The following is a 20,994-nucleotide window of genomic DNA, read 5'->3' on the forward strand; positions in this document are numbered from 1 at the left end:
TTGATGACGTTAGCATCTCAGAAACTTTCAAGGTAAGTTGTTCTTACAACATGATCGTCACTTGGGTTCCTAGAAATTGTTGGTTGTGGCAGAACTGGAGAATAGTCCATTCCTGCTTCTGCAACTAATCAAGTCAAATTTGTGATGGCAAGTAAACCTACACAAACTTTTAATGTGACTATTAAAAAAGATATTTTGTAAGTTATGTGATTAATAGGAAAATTTATGAAAATTAATAGATTAATTGTATATGATTGTCAGAAGTACAGCTTTGGGTTTTGATAGTTAAAATTCTGTCTCTTACAGTTGAGAATTAACTTTGGAGTGGGGGAGCAAGTACTGCATTCTCAGCAAAGTTCTCAGCTGAACGATTTAGCTTGGCACCTGGTTGAACTACATCATGAACATGACAATGTCACACTGGTAATTGATAAACATGATAGAATTAGTGCAAAAATGCCTGGAATTCTGCACGAACTAAATATTGATCATGGATTCTACATAGGTGGTGCTAGTAAACTTGATGTTCCTTACCTTGATGGAGCGCTGCCCAGTTTCCGAGGATGTATTGATGATGTGTCATTTAATCAGCTGCATGTTCTGATGCCCCTGAGACCTTCTCCTGGCTTTAAAAATGTCCGTGAAGTTTCAATGGGATGCAGTGATGAATTCTTTGCAGGCGAAGATGAACCCATTAGCTTCTTCAGTTCCAGATCTTATATTTCTTTCCCATTGTGGAACACTGATGAAGAGGGAATCTTGGAGTATGCCCTGCAAACCTCAGCTCCGCGTGGCCTGCTGCTTTATCATCCTGGACAAGCAGGAGATTTCATTGCAATGGAAATGGAAGATGGATTAATTAAGGCCTATATTGGAAACCATAAAAGTAGAACACAACTTTCCTCTCATAAGGCAGTCAATGATGGTCATTGGCACTACGTTGAACTGAAATTTACGGCAGAATATTTGCAGCTGACATTGGATGAAGAAACTGTGAAAACATCGTTACCTCCCCATGGCAAGCTGCCGTTTCTGAAGGGGCCTCTCTTTGTAGGTGGTGTAGATGAGAGCGCCCGATCAGACGTGGTTAAGTTAGAGCTAGCCTCAGTATCTGGGAAGTATGCCAGAGGAGGGTCCTTCAAAGGTTGCTTAAGAGACCTGAAAACCAATTCAGAAAAGAAATCACTGAAGAATGTTCTGGTTACAAAGGATATTTCAGCTGGATGTGAAACAGAGAATGCTTTTAATACAAATCCTTCTTTAAAGGCAGCTATAAGGAATCCTACTGTGGAAGCAGCCCCAACATTTGTTGTCTCCCCTGAAAGCTCCCTCTCCCTGGGCAAGGAAGATAAAAGCCACCTTCTAGTTCTAAATAACTTGCTTGTGCTAGAAGGTGGACAAGCTTCACTCGAATCTACACATATTAAAGTCAACTTAGACTTTAAGAAATTAGGGATTCATCAATCACAAATTCTTTTTGAAATAAAGGAACCACCCAGTCATGGGGACTTGAAACTAGATGTTGAACCAGTGCAGGAGGTGAATAAATTTACTCTGCAGGATCTGTGGCAAAGAAAGATTCTTTATGTCCATGATGGCTCTGAGAACACTTATGATTATTTTAGTTTCTCCGTTTCTACCAGCGGTGTAAAAGTTGTGCCTCCATATTTGCAAGGAAACGAGCAGCATGTGTTTAGCATTGCTGTCACTCCAGTAAATGATGCTCCTGAGATCACACTTCCTGAGGGAAACTTACTACTTCTGTTAGAGAACTCAAAGAAACGTTTGACTGGTGATCTAATAAAAGTTTTAGATAGGGATACGGATCCTGTGAGTCTCAGTCTTTCAGTGCTCGGAAATCTAAATGCAGGTGCAGGATTTTTAGAACATTCAGAACATCCTGGAAAAGCTATTACTACTTTTTCTAGCGAGGACTTAAGGAAAGGGAATGTTTTCTTTGTCCACACAGGTGTCAAGAACTCAAGGATTGTTCTGAGGGCGAGTGACGGTGAGAAAGTGAGCAACACTGTCGTATTACGTGTCATGGCAGTTCCTTTGGATTTCAAAGTTGTCAACAACTCAGGAATAAAACTGCTCCAAGGTGTTACAGCTCTGATCACACCTAGGCATTTGGCAGTTGAAACAAATGCCGTCCTACAGGAGCTGGAGATATGGTATGAGATCACAGAGACACCCCGGTTTGGGGAAGTCCAAAGGCAGCGTTCCCGAGGGGAATGGAAGCAAGTCAGCTCTTTTTCTCAACGCTCTGTTCAGCGCAGCCGTGTGAGATACTGTAGCACTTTTAAAGAAATTCAGCTGGAAAATGTTACGGAACAATTTAAATTCAAGGTTAGCATAGGAAGCAGAATCAGTGAAGAGTATGTGTTTCCGATCAAAGTGAAATGGTTAAGGTACAGTTTGTTGAAACATACTCCTCTAGAAATTGAAAAATCAAAAAAGAAATACTTGAATTCAGATAATCTGTTTGCTGTGCTTGTGGATCTAGAAATACCTGAAGATGAGCTTTATTTTAAAGTGCTGTCCCTACCAAAAAAAGGACAAATACTGCTTAATGACCGACCTTTGAAAAAAGATTCAGCCTTTAGCCAGAAAGACGTTACTGATCAAAAAGTAGCATACGAATTAATCAGCAGGCCCCATGAAGACGCCCAGGATTCATTTAGATTCCTCATTTCTACAAAATATCTGGAATCAAACTTCTATGACTTCAAAGTCAACATCAAATCAGGTTTCGGAAGCATTATTTTGACTAATAATGGCTTGACTGTTACTGAAGGTGAAGGAGAATTCATAACAAGCACAAAATTGTTTGTGCAAACACTGGATAATAAAACTTTCCAATATAAAGTTATAAAATTTCCTGAGCATGGGAAATTAAAACTCATTAATTTTTCAGATTCATTTGAGAGTAGTGATAATCTCACCACTTTCACTAACAAAGATATAACTGATAAGCGCCTTATGTATGTGCATGACGACTCTGAGACGATATTTGATGAATTTCTTGTCAGAGCTTCCAGTGAACAATCAGGAGAGTGGATGAACTCTGATCCAGAAGTAGGACCTTTGTCAGTAGAAATTAGCTTCAATATTTCTGTCCAGCTGAAGAATGACGAGAAACCAGTGCGTGTAGTTGATAAGGTATTTGACATCGTGAAAAATGGGCAGCGATTATTAACTTTGGCAGATCTTTGCTATCATGATCCTGATTCTGATTTTGATGATGGACAGTTGCTGTATACTAGACGTGGCATTTCCAATGGGGACTTGGTGCTAACAAATGATACCTTTCACAAACTCTATCAATTCAAACAAGAGGACCTGAAGCAAAATCAAGTCCTGTTCATACACCGTGGTGCAGATTTTGGGCGTTTTGTGCTCTTTGTGACAGACGGCAAGCACTATACATCTTTACTTCTAGAAGTTAGTGCCGCAGATCCCTATGTTAGGCTGGCAAATAATACAGGCTTGTTGGTTCAAAAAGGAAAAGAGGAAACTATTACAACAGCTAACTTAAGTGCTGTTACAAACCAAGACATTAGAAGTGATCGTGAGATTACATATGAGATATTCTCTTTCCCAAAATATGGAAGAATATATGTAAATAATCTATTGATGGATTCCTTTACTCAACTTGATCTGATAGAGGGGTATGTGACCTACAGGCATGATGACAGCAACAACCTTACAGATACATTTAACTTTACAGTCCATGCTAAAGATGTCCAACTGGATGCTGGAGTGCATGTTCGCATATATTTAGAAAGTCATCAGTGGCCACCAAGGATTGTGAGCAGTAACAATCTCTTAGTTGAAGAAGGAAAACCCGTTAAAATCAGTAAGGGAAAACTGCAAGTAAGTTAACTGTGTTGTCTGTTTCCCTAAGATCTCGTAGTGCCTTTTCTTCCCTGGGCTGACTCGGTTATTGCAGATTCTATAGCCTCTCAGAGAGGGACTGACCAAAGGCTCGGGCTGGTGCTTGAGAAAGTTAAGATTTGAAGAAGCTGCACTTGTGTATTTGTTTTAGTCATTACAATTGCACATATTTATGTTCATGTTTCCTTGTTAGTTGAGCAGGTGGGAAACGCCAAGGAAGAAAGGATTACATTTCATGTGGTTTGGAGCTAGCCCAATTAACACTTATCTGAGGGTTGGATCCAAAATTTTAAAAACATCGGACATCAAAAGTCACAAATGTTAGGTTGTATCTCTTTGTTTAGTACTTTCCTGTGTGTTTTTCATGTCTAGCTTTACAGTAACCACCACAAGGGGGCTTCTGCAGCGCTTTGTTGCGCAGACTGTGAAATGCTTGCTTTAGGAAGTGGTCTGCAGATCTTGGGCTATTAATTAATTTCACAGTGTGTTGTTTTTCAGAATTTACAAAACATATTTGCAGTTACAAAACACTCCCATGCCATGTTATTTAACACATGTCTACTTAAAGAATTATGTTATACTAGGAATTTGCAGACGTACCGTGTGACCCAAACAAGGAATGCCAGTTAATTAGGTAGACAATCCCAAGGTTAAAAGTGGAAAAATTCAGAAGAGAATTAAAGATTTTCTCCTGTTTTTGTTTAAATCATGTTGTGTTTGTGTTTTAAAATTTAAGGTTGTTCATGAAAACAGTTCTCCATCTGAGATTGTGTTCACAGTAAGAGAACTTCCAGTACATGGATACATTCGGAAGTTTTCATCAGAAGAAAGCCACGTTGGTTCTGACCAAAAACCAGTTTTGACGTTCACACAGCAAGACGTTGATGACGGCAACGTTCAGTACGTGCAGACAGTTTCTGACCAACTAAATGATCGTTTTTCTTTGGACGTGACCAATGGTGTCCGAACAGTGAGTGGAATAGGAATCTCTGTAGAGATCATCCCCAGAGTGATTCCACTGGAAGTGCAGAACTTCACAGTAATGGAAGGGGGTTCGAAAGTCCTGGTGGAAGACTACCTAAAAATTTCTAGCAGACACTTTGCAGGACTCAGCTGTGAATTTATTTTAGTTGAGCAGCCAAAGCATGGGTATGTTGAAAACTCTCACGTTCCTGGAGTAAAGTTAACCAAATTTACCAGAAAGCAGGTAAGGTGTTTAGATCCACTTTACTACGGTCATGAGTAGTTCTTTTGATTGTATTGTTAAATGCTAGTTTTTGCCTGCAGTGCGAGGACGTGGTGGGAGGTGGTAAGATGTGTGAGTCCAAGCTTTATTTTGGCTTTGTAGCAAAGATCTTGCAGCAGTTGCTATCTGGTCGTTTGGGGTGGGCAGAGAGGGGGGTTGGTTGTTACGGCCAGCCACAGTTCCTTGTGCGCTAGTCACGTGAAATAGTGTGCCATGATCATGGTAGACTGAGGGGCCATATACGCTCAGGCGGAGTTGTTACAGTCTGGAAATCTAAGGCACTGTGGAAATCTAAGAAAAACAGACTGTGGGTATATCTTGAAGAGGACCAACGGGATGAAGGGGTATGAACTGAGCAAGGAGTAGAAACCAATTTTGTATTTAGGTTGTGTGTTTGCTCAGAAAGAACCGGTATGTATATAATAAGCTAATTCTCAATCTGTTAGCTCCAAGAAACAAAACTATATGATAAGTCACCATCCACTACTACTCACCGTTTTCAGTTTAATGTCTCCAGGAAATATTGTGGTAAATATAGTGGGATTGGATTTTTCGTTTTCCCTTTAGGGTGAGGGAGGAATGCCTAGATTTGCAAGAAGTAAGCAATTTAAGATATTTGACAAGAAGAATGGACAGATGAGCTATAGAATTTACTGCTATGGAGACAGAATAGAGATAGAGGAACAGATCAGATATGAGCATAAATAAATTCTTAAAGGTCATAAAAAGTTGAGGCAAGACATCCAGGATAGGACCCCAGGGCACTACTAGATTTGACTGTCTCTCTCTCTCTCTTTTTTTTTTATTTTTTTTTTTAATGACACCTATTATATTCAGATTGTTACATTTTTCAGGTTGAACAAGAATTAATCTACTATGTTCATGATGACAGTGAGGAACTGACAGACAATTTTACAGTAATAGTAAATAACACAGAACTTTGGAAACAAAGTTTGCCGCACACTGTATTTGTAACTGTTAGTGCGATAAATGATGAAGCTCCTGTTATAAAAGTTAACAAAATTCTTCAGGTATGTTTGTCATCATTTTAAAATGTTGATCTTTAACCTAATATCATTTAATATACCTTCGTTAATGAGCATTATGTGTATGTTTGGTGGGATATTCAATATATTAGAAGGTTGTCCTGATATTTAAATGAATTAGTGTTAAGGAAAGATAGTATAAAGGTAATTTTCTTCAGGCAGATTCTAGCCATTATAAAGAATGTTTTCTGCTGTTGTAATGTAAACCAGACTTATCTAGAGGGCTGACTGAGCTTTCTTTTAATCTTAAAGATGCATGTAAAGTCTTTTGGACTGACATTGGGCTTGCGGCAGTGGACGGCCAGATACAGAAGCTATTATTCTGTAACATTGTGAGCTAAAAAAAGGCTTGCTAACTTGGGTCAAATTTCCCTTCTCCTCCAAATTCCTAAGGACATTTTAAAGATTGTTAACTGATGCTGCTTTTTTCTCTTAATAACCACAGCCAGCTTATAATCTTACAGTATTGAAAAAAGTCAGGCTTAGTTTCTTCTCATATCTCTTCGCATGGTGTTAACTCCTGTCACTTTAGTGCTACTTCAGATTTCCTTTGTTTTTAGGATGATAATTATTTGTGTTATAGTAGCACGCAGTAACCAGAATCAATTTATTCTGAACACTGTACCCCTGTAAACCAAAAAGACAATCGCCACCTGAAAAGGCTTTCGCTCTGAGATGGGTAAAAACAAACTGTGCAGCTGTGCAAAGCAGAATGAAATGGTGCAGGTCAGCTGATGAACCCGTGGTTGCAGTAAAACGTCTGTGAGGCATCAAGACAGGGAAGACATTTAAGAATAGATCTGAAAGAAGATAGTGAGGATATTGAGAGGCTGCATCATTCCCAGTGCTGCATAACGCAGTTTTCAAATTGGTGGCACCTAAAACATGCATTTAGTTTTGCATGTTTAGTAGTATTTTGCATAGGGAGAATGTATTGCTGTAGAGATGATCATAGCTTTGTGTTGTGTATATAGGCTTTTCACATGAGAAAAGATAGAATTTTAAAACAGTGATAACGGTAGTAGTGTGCAGCTTCACAGTAATGGCAGGCAATCTGTGATAATCTGCAGACACCTACAACGCAGCACGCTGTAGCTATTAGATCCCTACCCCATGCAGAGACTGCTGACAGAAGAGCAGACTCTCTTTGCAGGCAGTTGATATTACAGAGTAAAACCTCTTCTGCTTGAAGTAATTACAGTGGTACTCTGTGGACACCAGCACAGCAGGCAGTAGTGATTATCTAGTAGCAGATGAGAGAGATATATGTCCAGTCAGATTTCTTTCTGTGTCTCCCTACTGGTGTGTTACTGGCTTTGAATTACAGTCTGTTCGCAGAACCGAGGCTGTGCAGTGCAGTGCAGCGCAGCACACTGATTTCTCCAGAATGGCTGTTAAGTGCAGCCCTCCCATGAGGAATTATAACATGGCTTAGCCTAAGAAAGCTGGTCCTCTCCACTGGGCACACAGTCTACCTACCCAGAACCAGGGTGTTGCATTTACTGTGGTTTTCCTAGTCATGCATAGCTGTTGCTGAGAAATAGGCTTTATTTGTGTAGTGAGTGGGTAACACGTAAGAGGGATTCATGTGCGTATAGAAACAAAGCTGGCAGTCAAGTTATATAATGTATATGTATACACTGTATGTGTAGTCAAGTTATATACTGGGAGGCATACATCAAGATGATTCTTCTTCAGAGCAACCTTGCACATCCCAAATAGGTTGGAGAAAATGTTTTTTGTTTTTTGTTTTTTTTCACTCTGACTAGATACTGAGATGAACTGGGCATTCCTGTGTAGGATGATACTTGCTGATGCTCAGGTTCTAGCCAAGCAGTCTCTGTCTCAAGGATTTGGCTGGAATGAAAACTGAGTAATAAACTGTGTGTTGCTTTTAAAAATGAAGTAGTTCTTTTAGTCCTTATCATTTGAAAGGTCAGAAATGTACAAAATGTACGAAAGTGTAAAATTGGGGGTGAATACTGTGAAAACTGAGGTGTCTACAGGAGGTCTTATCCAAAACACCTCATTTTAAAAATAAGAGAAAATGCTTCAATTTTATGCTTTGGATTTTGTTGCGTTTTTTACAGACGATCAAGTTCTGTGTGCTGCAGTGCATGCCTGTCTTTATTTTATGCACTGTCATCTTCAGTAGGACCATTTGAGCTGCCTGAAGTTTAGCATCTCAGAATTTTTGCAGGTCTCGATCTAAAAAGAGTTTGAAAGAACAGCTAAGTGAACAACAGAATTAAAAATTAGGTTCCCATATGGCACTTGCTATTGAGAAACAGGCTCTCTTGAAGAGCTGTGGTACATGCCTGATGATCTTGGTGACGATACAGGAAAGTTAACTGGGGCTTTGTCACGGGACTTCAGGCCAAATGCAAGAAACTGTTGAGCGTGTAGATTCCTGCCAAATGATTCCTTCAACTCCAGCTCCCTCACCTCTGGGGCATCCATAATGTCCCTTCTTCAGTCCGGTGTCCATTGTATATACAAGGTTGTGAACACCTTGGGGGGAGTTTCAAGAGGACAAGCAGCTGAGTATTTGAGGGCTTGTTTCTGATCTTTTTTCAAGGCAATGAAAGTAATTGAAGTCGTCGTCTTTCCATTTTTGGTTGAGCTTTTATAACATGCTGAAGTATTTACATTAATGTAATACATGAGCTTTAGAAAGTTTTACTGTACTGCGAGTTTCTGTAATGTATGCTAGGAATCCTTGCATTTAATTCAAAGCATTTCCATTAGAAAAATAAGTGCTTGAGGGATAAATGTATTTAGTAAGTGAATTCATACATTATTTTAGGGTTTATTTCCTATAATTTTGGCAGGTTTAATAGCGAGGGTTTGGGGGGGAGGGGGAGGACAGGATTGGGGGGCAGGCAGAGAGAAAAATCTGATTTGTAAAGAAAATTGGTGTCCTGGCTTTACTTGTTCCATTTATGTATGTGTTTATATATGTTTATCTGTAGTACAGCTCTGAAATGACTGTACCCTTTTGTTGCCACAAGAGGGCTGTATTTTCCTATTACTTGATTTTTTTCAAAACAAAATTCAAACGTCATTTTTTTGTGTTTTAAAACATTCACTTATTAAAATGGCTGTGTACATAGAGTATATAATAGGATATGTAACACAAAAGGAGAGAGGAAAGGCAAGCTGAATGCTGCAAGTAGAGCGGAAGGGATTACTTCCCAGCATTCGGGGTCACAAATCTTTCTGTAGACCATGCTGAAGGTGTTATGCAAATGCAAAGTTAATGTAATGCTACATCCTAGAGAGGCAGCATATAGTTTTCATGATGCTCTTTAAGGAGGACTTGATCCCAGATATCCCAGATGTGAAAAAAGCCACTTGTATGGTGTTTGCAGTATTCTGAGTGTCCGCTTCCATACAGCCCTTTTCAGCTCTTATCTCCTTTCATCCTTTAAGGATCATGTTACAGGTCACAGAGGACCTTAGCATGTATAGTACTTTAAAAAAAAAAAAAGTGTATTAATGTGCTGGAACAATAGAAGTAAACACTGGCGTTACAGTCGAAAAGCTCAATTTTTCCTTCAGTTAAAGAGAAAGTTTTTAGAAAACTTACGGAATTTTAGCCAGAGTCATACGTGGTAACATATTTGCGTAGTCCTTTCTTACGTTTTTCCGTACTCTCTATGTGACCTTGCATTTTCTGTGTAGAAGAGTCTGAATCAAGTATTAGTAGCTTGAGTTGAAATGGTCTCAGAACACCAAACCAATGACACTAATGCACTAAACTAGTGACAATAATGCACCTACTTGGTGCTGGTCATTAAGAAGTCTGCCTTTGCTGTTAGTTACCATCCTATGTTTTCCTAGGTGACATCTTCTATAAAACTTCTCTAGTAATTACATTATAAAGAAAGAGCCATTTTCTCCCTTGAAATATGTATCTCCTTTGCAAAATATGTTACATTTCTGTGATAGAAAACATCTTAACTTTTTTTTTCCCAAGCTTGTTTTCTTAGTTAGAAAAGACGTATAATTTCATTATAGTATCTCTTTCTCAATGGCGATGATTTTATGATACAGTGTAGGCTGAAGTCCTTCTATTGAAGTGTTATGGCAAAAATGCCAGTGACTTTTTAAAAAGTTAATATTTCATCCACACTTTTAATTAAAAAGTAACAATAATACTCAGGGAAAAGTCTGTGATTTTGATCTGCGCTGATTTTTATTTTTGGCAGATGTAAAACATCCTTTGTCAAGGATCACTTTAAGCTTTTGGCGTGATATTGCTAGCAGATATTTATTAGAAGTGTACTAAGGCCCTAGGAGGACAGGAAAGGACAATGCAGTAAATGTTTTGAGGTTCAAGTCGAGGCTTTAAAATCTCAGGCTTTAAAGATTGCACACAATGAAATAAACTATGTGAAATGAGTTGGCATTGAGGTGTTGAATGTTTAGGGACTTTAATTTCATTTTAGGATAGATACGTATTGTTTTTTGTTAGTCTTAGTGCTTGTTCATAATTCTTAATAAATACAGCAAAGATGAAGAGTAAAGGAGGCTGTTGCTTACCGTTTCCAAACCGGAAATAAACCAGTGAGTTGTGAATGAAGCTCAGATAGCAGTCCTCTCTGCTCAAAAGAAGGATCTTGCAGTGTGTGCTTAAACTTGAATGTGAAAAAAATGCATCTATATTTGCTAGAATTAACTAATGGGTTTTCTACCATCTTCCCAAATATTAGTTACTTGTTTTGGCTTGAAGCATGACCTTGCAAAGCGCCAAGCAGCTATTGGAGGTGTTGCTGCTCTCATCTCCCACTGGAACGAGCGCCTCTGGGAATTGTTCAGTGCACAAAAAAAGGGGTCTTTAGTGCATATTGTAAAAAGAAAACTATCCAGCAACAGGAAGTGTTTCATTTGTAGTAAAGATGATGTTGTCCTCAGGCTGTTTTTCTTTTTTCTTTCCCTGTAATGAAAGTTGAGCATGTTGAATGCCCTGCCGACTGTGAAGTAGGTGACGCTAATGTTCACGTGTATGTGTTGGAAAAGAGTTCCTTGACTCAGTTATCAAAATACAGTTTTGCTAAGTTTGTAAGATTTTGAATAGTGCCTGACAAATAGAGTATCTCTCCTGCTGCTATCTAAAATCTAAACTGATGTTGAATATGTTTGCTAGTATTATTTCATGTTCTTGTTTTTGAAAATCGTTTGCCAACATTAACTATTTCAATCCGTGATCAGAAATTTGGATGGACAGTAAGGAAACATGTTATAGTGACATACAGTAGGAATCTCTATTCTTTCTTTATGTGTTTTTTTTCCTGTTTTTCTTCTGCATGCATTTTCTTTCTTTTTATTTTCTTGTATTTTTCTAGGTCTGGGTGGGTTCAGTCACAGAAATAACTGTTGACGACCTCTGTGCAGCAGACAAGGACTCCTCGCCATCAGAACTGATATACACCCTTACTCCGCCTAGCAATGGGCACTTGGCTCTGAAGTCTTCTCCAAACAAAAGCATCCTTAATTTTACTCAGGCTGATATAATAGAAGGGCAGCTGGTATTTGTACACAGTGGTATGTAGTTCCAAAAATACAACCTCTGTTACCAAAATACTGGTTCTGTTCACTGTATTTGTGTTTGTAATCCTTTGAGGATATCCTTGTAATGTCACAAAAATCTCAGAGCACTGGTTATGTGATATGTGTTCTCACAAACCAAACCGGAAAGGGTCCTGATGACTATTTAAATATGTGCCTACCAAGCATCCCCCGTTTTCTGGGGGAAGAAGTAGTAGTTGTTCAGTTAATGGCAGTCTCCTGAACATAAATCTGTGGCTTGCAGGAACAAATGTTGCCGTGCAGCTTTCAGAGACATGAAGTTGAATTTTTTGACCATTGTTATTGAGCATCTCTTGGAGCTTTTCCGTCCTGGTACGGTGCGGAGCTATTCATGAACTAACAGGCTCTCAGGTACCTGGCAGAGTATAGTCATGTTCCTGAGGAGCTCTGGGCAGTGCAATTACAGTTCCTGTGGGTGATGTCAACCCTCCCTTCAGGCTGTGAAGGAATTCAGATTTATCCCTTGACTCTGGCCCAGTGGCCAGAGCTAGAAATTGGGTTATTTATGCTGCTATGGGCGGAATGTGTGGGCAGTGAGAAAGGAGGTCAGGGCTGCCTCATGGATCCCTAAGTGGTGGCACCAGGAAGCTGCAGGAATGAGTGTCCCGGGAAGATTGTAGTCTGAGGTGGAGCTGGCACTCTTACGGGGTGATAGCTACTTTTCTTTTACTCCAGCTCTATTTTCATATTACCTCAGCTGAAAGGAGAAGAAACTAAAATAGAAATAAGCCTACTGTGTTTTGGATAAGGTGTTGAGAGAGGTACAGAGCTCTCACACCAGCCCCGAGGCAGGGTGGAGTTGTTTTCAGTGCTCTTGCGTTCAGCAGTCACTTCAGATCTGTGCTGTGACTTCGTGAAGGTTGGTGCAGGTTGAAGAGCTCTGGCTTCAAAGGTAATATTTTGCAGAGTGTGTATGTGTTGCTGAAGTTGCTTTGCAAGCAGTCTAATAGCTGTTGGTGAGCTCTAGATATTCTGCTCAAATAGCAGGTCAAGAACATGGCAAAAGTGAGTCAAGCTGTTTAAGCTGTTGTTCCAAGGGAGATTTTGTCATGTAAAACCCCTGTGGTAATGGAAGGGTAGTAGGAAGATGGTAGTCTTGGTTTGAGGAACTGAATCCACTCTGTGTTTCAGAAAGGGTAAATGCACACCTGCAGCCTTAGGAAATGAATCTAGTTTAAAAGAAGAAAAAAGCAAATTTTATTTTTCAGTGAGCGGGAGTGTGGGATGTACTGTAAAACTAAAACGTGAAACTGCGCAAGTCATGTGCCTGCTCGTGCAGCTGCTCTGTCTCTGCCATCCACTTGCCATCGTGGCCTGTGGTGTTTCATAAAGGACTCCTGCTAATTCACTTTATCTGCTTTCTGTCTGGAATGTTCTTTCCTCCTTCGTCTTTCACTGTTTTTGGAAGTGTACTCATCTTCTTGCCCCGTGGGCCTTTCCTTATCTCTGTAAAACTTTTTTCTTCATCTTTGCTCAGTGGTTTTTTTTGCTGAAGTTTTGTATTTGTTTCCTCAATAATCCCTGAATATTCTGTCATGAGCATAAATGCCGAAACAGAACATACCTTTCCTTTTCTGTACTCCTCTTTCAGCGTGCAAATTCTTTCCTTGTTGCACTCTCGCTCGCGTTCCAGCGTGCTGCCCATCTGCTTTGGCAGGACGGAGTCTGCCCTTAAACCCTGCCAGTGGTTTTCCTCAGGACGGTACTGAGCTGAACTCCTGTCAGCTCTCCTGAAGCCTCAGTGTCTTGCAGTGCAGTTCTTGCAACCCTGTATCTGATCTCCTTTTTATTATTTCTGATTAGTTGTCCATTTAAAATTAATTATGCTAAAGTAATATATGCTTTACCCAAGCAGCGCTTGAGGGTTTAGTTCTGTTCCTGACCGTGTCAATGACAAATTTCTAATTATGTGAGTCAGAAAGATGCTCTTCATTAGCCAAGAAAGCGGGTAAAGCTAAGTAAGCATTTTTCTCCCAATCTGAGGCAAATCCTAGACTCCTCATTGCCCTTTTAAAAGTGCAACCACTTGTGTATTTTTATCAAGAGAAAATATCAGAAAATAAAAGCTTTAAAAATATAAAAAAAAGTTGCCTTGATATTCCAGAGCTGCCTCTGTGCTTGCCCTCGGGGATTTATTAATTATAATTCCCTAGGGGAATTGTTAATTGTACTTAATTTCCCTAGGGAGTTGTTAACTATAATTTCAGAACCAACATGGATTCCTCTGATAATTCCTTTATAGTTAGGCAAGAAGTGCTGGTCTTTATGTAAAAGTACGTGGCAACCTTGCACTTCAGGATATATGTTCACGTAGCAGTATGTCATGGCTAAAATAGACAAAGCAAGCGGAAGAGCGACAGTAACTATTGGCAGCCGATAATGTAATTTTTCATTCATTTTTTCTACCTGAATAAACAATTGGAGGACCCTGTACTTAACGCACTGTACACCTAAGAAAGTCAGTTCTGAGAAATTTTTACAGGAATCTACTCAGTCTCCTGGAACAGGTCCTAAGATTAGAGAAGAAAATGGGCATTTGTTATGAGTACACATAACCTCTGAAATAGTTTGAACTGTGACAACATGTCCCCTTCAGCAAAGCTGAAGGAGAGCAAAGGAGAAGGAAACAGTTAAAGGAGTGAATCAGCTCCCAGGTTAAACGTAAAACGAAATAAAGGCCTGTTCTAGTTATTTTTCTCCCAAAATTACATCTCTGCCAAAATGTGACTGCTGAAGTGCTCAGGTCCCTCCTAAGATATAAAAGGAGGAGAAGATTTGGGGGCCAGTGTCTCTCCAAGTTTGAGCTGGTTTCAGCTCCACTAAGCTCAGTGAAAGAAGGCGGCAGTCTGGTGATTTACATCTGTGGGATATTTGCCCTTCAGTATAAGCAACAACCGGTAGTTCTTCCTTGGGATGGTATTCTCTGCTTTATGATGTTATTTAATTCTTAGTTAAAATACACTGATCAAAAATGGCTTCAGGATGACTTTGGTTATATTTCACTGTAGTCAAAAGCAAAATGTGTGCCATGTATGTTTGTGTGTTTTAAAGGAAAACCAGGAAAATAAAAGAATATGTTTTTGTTTTCTACAGGAGCAATGTCAGGAGGCTTCAGCTTTCAGGTTACAGACGGTTTGAACTTTGCACCTCGACAAATTTTTAGCATCACAGCTCGGCTTCTAATAATTAGCCTGGAAGTGAACAAAGGACTTGGAGTCTTTCCAGGTCTGGTTTTAACAGATTACCTTGATTTCATGCACTTGAAATAATGTCATAAGCTAACATGTATACAGTTATTTGTTAGATAGCTATCTGATGAGACTATAGATAACTGTACATGGAAACATCTATCTGTCTGATTTTTAAAAGAGAGGTCATGTTGTCTCAAATGTTCTTACTGTTGTATAGGCTTTAATTTTTTGATATGCATATGTGCTGTCAGTGGTGGAAGTAGGCAGTGAAATACAGAAGCGCAGTGCGACAGTAACATTGTCTGCCTAAGCACTGAAAATTTCCTATTCAAATTAGTTTAAAAGCTCAATATTGCTTTCATAGAAATAAAAATGCAAAGTGCTGGTTAGAATACTCAGCCTTTCTCAGCTGGTTGTGATTTTGCCTAGTAAAAACAGGGTGAAGCCTGTGTCTGTGGGGCTCTGAATAGCACATTCAAGCTAACCAGAATGCAAGTTCGCTCTCTTATTTGAGTAGAGTTATGGAGAGCAGCTGGGACTCGCTGTGAATCAGAAGGACTAAACAGCCTTGATTCATATTTGTGCACTTGGAAGTAGCTGGGTCAGCAGCTTCATAGGTTTTTTTTTTTTTTTTTTTTTTTTTAAAAAGAAATCCTACTCGTGTAGGAGTTGATGAGTTAAGGGAATCTCACCAGAGCTGCTTATTGCTCTTCACTGGCGAGAGTAATCACTCACGGAGTTAGTAATCTAACATTAAGTGCAGGATTAAAGGAGAAATAAAGATTAGTCTTCTGTTGGCAGCATCATGAATCTTACTTCTCATGTAGATGTTGTTTGTTCTGCCTTCTTTTTTTCTCTGAATGTGGTCTGTACAGCGAGAGAGAGAGAGAGAAAGATTCAAAATTGGGAAAGCTCTATAGATATTAATCTATACCTTGATTTATTAATCCTATACAGAAGAGGAATACTTCAGTTTCTTACACTTCCTGAATATAAGCTATATAAGTAAAGGCTTGCAATGAAAGCCACTTAAACACAGGCAACAAAAAATGGGATTGTAGCAGCGTGGTCTTCTAATTCAGTCGATGTAAATGGGATTCAGATAAATCCACTTACAGAGCTTGTTAATCTGTCTGTGATTTTGGTGTGTAAGGGTGCCTCAGGCACAGAGGTTCACAGGAATTCTGTCTTAAGCTAAAGATAATTGTGAGAAAAATATGCATGATGCTTTTGTAGAAGAAAAAATCTCTAGACTTTCTATCAGTTCCCCAGCTTGGAAAATACAATATTTCTTTCAGCACTGCAAGCTATACTCATCTAGGCCTGCAGCTTTTGCTGAATTCTCACTTACTTTGAGTTAGTAGTACTTTTTTAATGCCAAAAAATAAATTTGCTACCTTTTTCACCTTTTCTATTTTTGCCAGTTTTAAAGACATTCTGGAGCTGTACAGATTTCAGTGAGCAAATATTGGTACTTGCTCATCATGGAATGACTGTTCAAACAGTGGTGGTGCCAGCTGCCCACCCACACACATATAAACAATAGCCAGTGTCCTGTTACATTTTATAGCACTGCAAGAAATATTAATTTTGAGACAGCATGAAGGATTTTCTCTCCAGGGAAGCGAAACTTGAATGTATTATGAAGAATTTGCCATGCCTTCATGACTGGATGTAAACTATTCTCTCAAGCATATTATTCTGTAGTTTTATAAGCACATGTACTGCTGTCCTCTCTCCTGTTGAATATACCAGATTTGTTTGTGCAATTTATGGATTTCTTCTGTCCAACAGCAGGTTGTTTTATTCAGTATGGTCCTTAAATTGATAGATATGAGTCTTTCCTGTGCATGCTATGTAACTGGAATATGAGGAATTTGCTCTCTTTAGGGAAGCTCAAAGAAAGAATGAGTTGAGTTGCTATTTGGGAAGAAAAGACAGCCTAGCCTGACTTGTAGTTACTCAGAAGCAGAGCTGTCTGAGTCAATCAGCCCAGATGGTCCGTAGCTGTGTAGCAGTGTTAGGAAGAATGCTCATGCTAGAGTAGTCTCCCAGTTTTGAATGTAGGCAGTAGCAACAGATACAAAAATTATTAGGTACTGATAATGGTGTTATGCTATTGCATTCTGCCCACGTGGTTTAGTGCCGCTGTGCTCTGCACCACCCATCGCTGCGGTGTGTCTTCCTCTTCTCTCTCTGCTCCTTTTCCCAGAGTTTGGATGGTTTTGCTTGTGTGATGTCTGTGCCCCCATGCTTAGGAACAGGCTGTGTTCTCACTTCTCTTTCCTTTACCCAGTCCGTTAGCTAGCGAAACACCTTCCTTTCTCTGTTGAAAAGTGCCAAACCAGAGCAGAACTGCTGCACGTACTGGAAAAGATGTTCAGGTCTCAGGAGAAAAGTGGGGGAAGGAGGAGGTTGTCTGAGGGAAGATTTCATTTCACAGGAAAGGGTGAGAAATTTTAGTGTCTGTGGCCCTAAACTATATTTCAGCCTTTGCGGTGCAGCGAAGTCCCTTCTGATCGAGTCCTGGCTCTTGAGTAAGATCTGGTGTATGAGGAACGAGCTAGGAGTTTGTGGCACAGAGGTTCGTGTCCCCTCCACCCCCTGCCTCTGTACTGTGATGGCAGCGCTGTAATGCGTGGTATCATTATCATGAAAAATCGAAGTGGTACCATCCACCGCTACAGCATAACCATTTTTGAGAGTTACTCTGTCTTAAATCTGTTAGGACACGGGGCCCTGATTTGCATAAGTATGAGGTTATTGAGAAACAGCTGTGTCGTGCAGATGGCACGTGGTCTGATTAGCCGTTGCTCTCTGTTCTACATTCCTGACCACATCTGCTGTGCACACAACACAGGGTCATGTTTCCTCACCACCTCCTCACACAGAAAAGGAAAAGGAAGAGTAGAGAGAGGAAGAGGAGGGGCACATCTTGAATTAGGTACAGTGCAAGAGATTCTAGACCTGAGGGATTGCTTTGCCTTTCTAAGGAATATGGATGCAGAGAGGCATGGGAAGGTAAAAAGGGGAAAACAAAGAGAGCAAGATGATCTCATTTTGTTACAACTCTGTTTCAAAGTAGATGTGGTTTGAGCCAGGGCACAACCGCGTGTAGAACAGGCGGAATCCTAAGGTTACCAAACGCTTGCTAAACATTCCCATTCATCTCGCTGTATTTTTTTTTCTGCTGAATATTATAGCAGGAACATATTTTTTGTCATTCCTCTGTAAACATTACGCTTTAGTGGAGGTAGGTGGCAATTCAGACTTCAAAGATATATATGACTAGTGTCTGAAATTATATATTGATACCTGTAAAGCTAGTTGCTCAAAAAACCCAAAATATAAGAAAGGATGCGGAAGTGGGGGGTGGTGGGGAACTGCTGGAATTATTCCTGTTTGAAACGTACAGGAATCTGCTGCTCTTCCAAGTGCATCACAGTAAACATCAGATTTAGTTGCTGAGCGTATATCACGAGGAAAGATTACATCAAAAAGAAGCCAAACTCCTAATATTTTGCAGTCCTGTCATTGCTGGGAGTTGCTTACACAACAGCTAGCAATAGGGAATATGTCTTTGTTTTTGTCACAGCCATATCAAAAACCGTCTTAGTTTGGCCAAAATCCAGAAGGCTCCTTACAGTCTTTAAGCCAGAGGTACTAGATGTGTTAAAAGGATTTTGTTACCCCTCAGTTTCCATCTGTCTTAGTAATACACCATTTCAGTTCAGGCCATTATTTCTACATGTGATGTCCTTCCTATTTTTAGTTCACTGTTTGTTTAATGATAATCATCTGTTCATATCGATAAAATACAGTTCAGATTTCTTGTATTAATTGATTTTAGTTTATGCGTGTTCACTAGAAATTGCTGGATTAAGGCTTCTCTCAGGCAGAGCTTGCCAAATCACCCTGCCTTCTGTGAGCAAATGGGGCTACCAACAACGCTAGCAATGGTGACTTCAGCTGGAATCTGAATTCAGTTCTAGACGTGTAATATAGGAGTGCTTTATTCCTTACTTGGGGTGTTTTTTTTGCAGAAGCTAATATTTAGCGAATGTTTTTTGTTGTAGAGAACTGTACATTTTTCATGTCTGTAAAACAAAAGTAGTTCATATTTATGGGCTTTTTGAGTGAAAAACTATGGAAGGGCTGTGTTATTTGAAGGTACCTAGGAAGGTAACTAGGAAAAGGATAAGACTGTTAATCTTACAAAACATTATTAAAATTCTGAGTACAATAATTAGATGAGAGACTGAGCTGTGCATATAAGACTTATTCTTTGGGAAAAATTGCAGTTGCAAATCTGAGTTACTTTTAACTCACACTTTTTAGGTTCCAGGAAACCTATTTCACAAAGTGATCTGAAAGCTGTGACCAATGATGTGTCCAATGCAGGAAACAGAACTATAACTTTTACGATTGCAACTTCCCCAAGACTTGGAAGGCTGATCAGAGTAAATTCTGATAATACCACTCAGGAAATCCTCAATTTTACGCAGTCTATGGTAAGCACTTTATAATTGTTCAGGGGTAGATTGTTACTTCAAAGGCTGTCCCAGTTGCTTGTTCTTTGTCTGATCCATTTATATCTGTTTGGTAACCAGGCATATGTGACCCATCAGTGCAATTGCCCAGATTTGCCGTGTCATTAAATATCTGGCATCTAGTAATGAATGCAAGAGGAGCCTTTGTTCCCCACTTCTTGAATGCTCACAGAGTCTTGGCAGTTTCCACTGTTTTGCCTGTAACGGTATTTTTCAAGATTTATTCTATTGCCATTAACCAGCAGTCAAAGGTTGGAAGCCTTTAGTTTCTGGCAGAAGGAGTAGCCTTTTGCTGTATGAAAACTCCAAGTATCAGATTCATTTAGGCTCTCAGCAGTCCTCATTGGTGTCCCCAAGTGGACTTTTATTGACATCGTTGGCTGTGATATCAGGTGTTTAAAGAATCTCAACTGTGATACAAAGTCTTATACTTAAAAGACTAAAAAGTGACAGCTCATGTAGCTTGATGGAAAATGTCCTTTGAGAAACTGCAACAGAAAAGAAATGAGTTACATCTGTGTGCAGTCTGAATATAACTGTCCTCTATGAAATAAGTTATTCTCAGTAAATTTTTTTAGTAGGGAGCGATAAAAGGAACTCAGTCTTCTGACTTTGTTGGAGGAAAGATTAGGAGATAGTTTGATCCTAATCTACATTTACAGATTAAGAAAGGACCTGTTTGATCTAGTAAATGAAAAATGAGAAAATGCCAGAAATTGCAGCTTAACTGATAAAATCTAGAAAGAAGGTTCACGTTTTAAATCACTGCAGTTATCATTAGACTTTGAAACAACCTCACCAAGGACTTGAGGTGGAATCTCCACCTGAGCTGTATAAACCAACATGAAGACAGGATGTTTCTCTTAATACTGTGGTCTAATCCCATTATGTTATGGGCCTTGTCGCAATAGTTACTGAGCTGAGTTCTATGTTTTACATTATGAGAGAGATGGAGTGTATAACCACACCGTTCTCTTCCGTTCCTAAAATGTATGATGAGTGTTAGATGAAGCAGTTAAGCGTGTGAGACAAAATCTTACAGCTAAATTTTGAAGTTTTTACTCTTCTTAGACTACAGAAAGGATCCTTAGGGGTTTATGGGGCAGTGCCATGATATAACGTGGCACTTTTTATCTATAGCCTTAGTTCTTACTAATGTAACTAACTTACTTGTGAACTTTAGAAATTGTGTAAGGATTTGAGCTGTAGTAATGTGCATATTTTTCTTCCCTCTTTGAGTTATTTGTACTGTCAGTTTTCACTTCAAAAAGTAGAGCTTACGGATTCATGGCAGGTGAGATTGAGGTGTTCTAACCAGCTTGCAGTTCATTCCAGTAGAGGGTGGGGAATAAGAAGGAACGAAAAAGAGAGATTCAAAATAAACTTTCACTGTGTAGTGTGTTACAGCCACATGAAATTAAATATAAGTGAAGAGATGACATTAATATTACAAACATAGTATTTTTTCCATT

General features: G+C 39.4%; 1 protein-coding gene across 3 annotated transcripts in view; it reads left to right on the forward strand.

The window, feature by feature from the left end:
• The window catches only part of LOC138064554 (chondroitin sulfate proteoglycan 4-like), a 36,984-nt gene that overhangs the window by 7,992 nt on the left and 7,998 nt on the right, over positions 1 to 20,994 (forward strand). The window contains exons 1-7 of one of the 3 annotated variants that reach the window (XM_068927694.1): positions 301 to 423; positions 506 to 3,876; positions 4,634 to 5,104; positions 5,998 to 6,174; positions 11,538 to 11,736; positions 14,875 to 15,006; positions 19,311 to 19,483. In XM_068927694.1, coding sequence (XP_068783795.1) covers positions 604 to 3,876; positions 4,634 to 5,104; positions 5,998 to 6,174; positions 11,538 to 11,736; positions 14,875 to 15,006; positions 19,311 to 19,483 — 4,425 coding nt within the window. In that variant the 5' untranslated portion in view covers positions 301 to 423; positions 506 to 603. Of the gene's footprint in view, positions 1 to 285; positions 3,877 to 4,633; positions 5,105 to 5,997; positions 6,175 to 11,537; positions 11,737 to 14,874; positions 15,007 to 19,310; positions 19,484 to 20,994 lie in introns of those variants that run through there. The other 2 variants (XM_068927692.1, XM_068927693.1) reach the window with 2 other exon arrangements.

Source organism: Struthio camelus, chromosome Z (assembly GCF_040807025.1).
Source record: "Struthio camelus isolate bStrCam1 chromosome Z, bStrCam1.hap1, whole genome shotgun sequence".
NCBI lineage: Eukaryota > Metazoa > Chordata > Aves > Struthioniformes > Struthionidae > Struthio > Struthio camelus.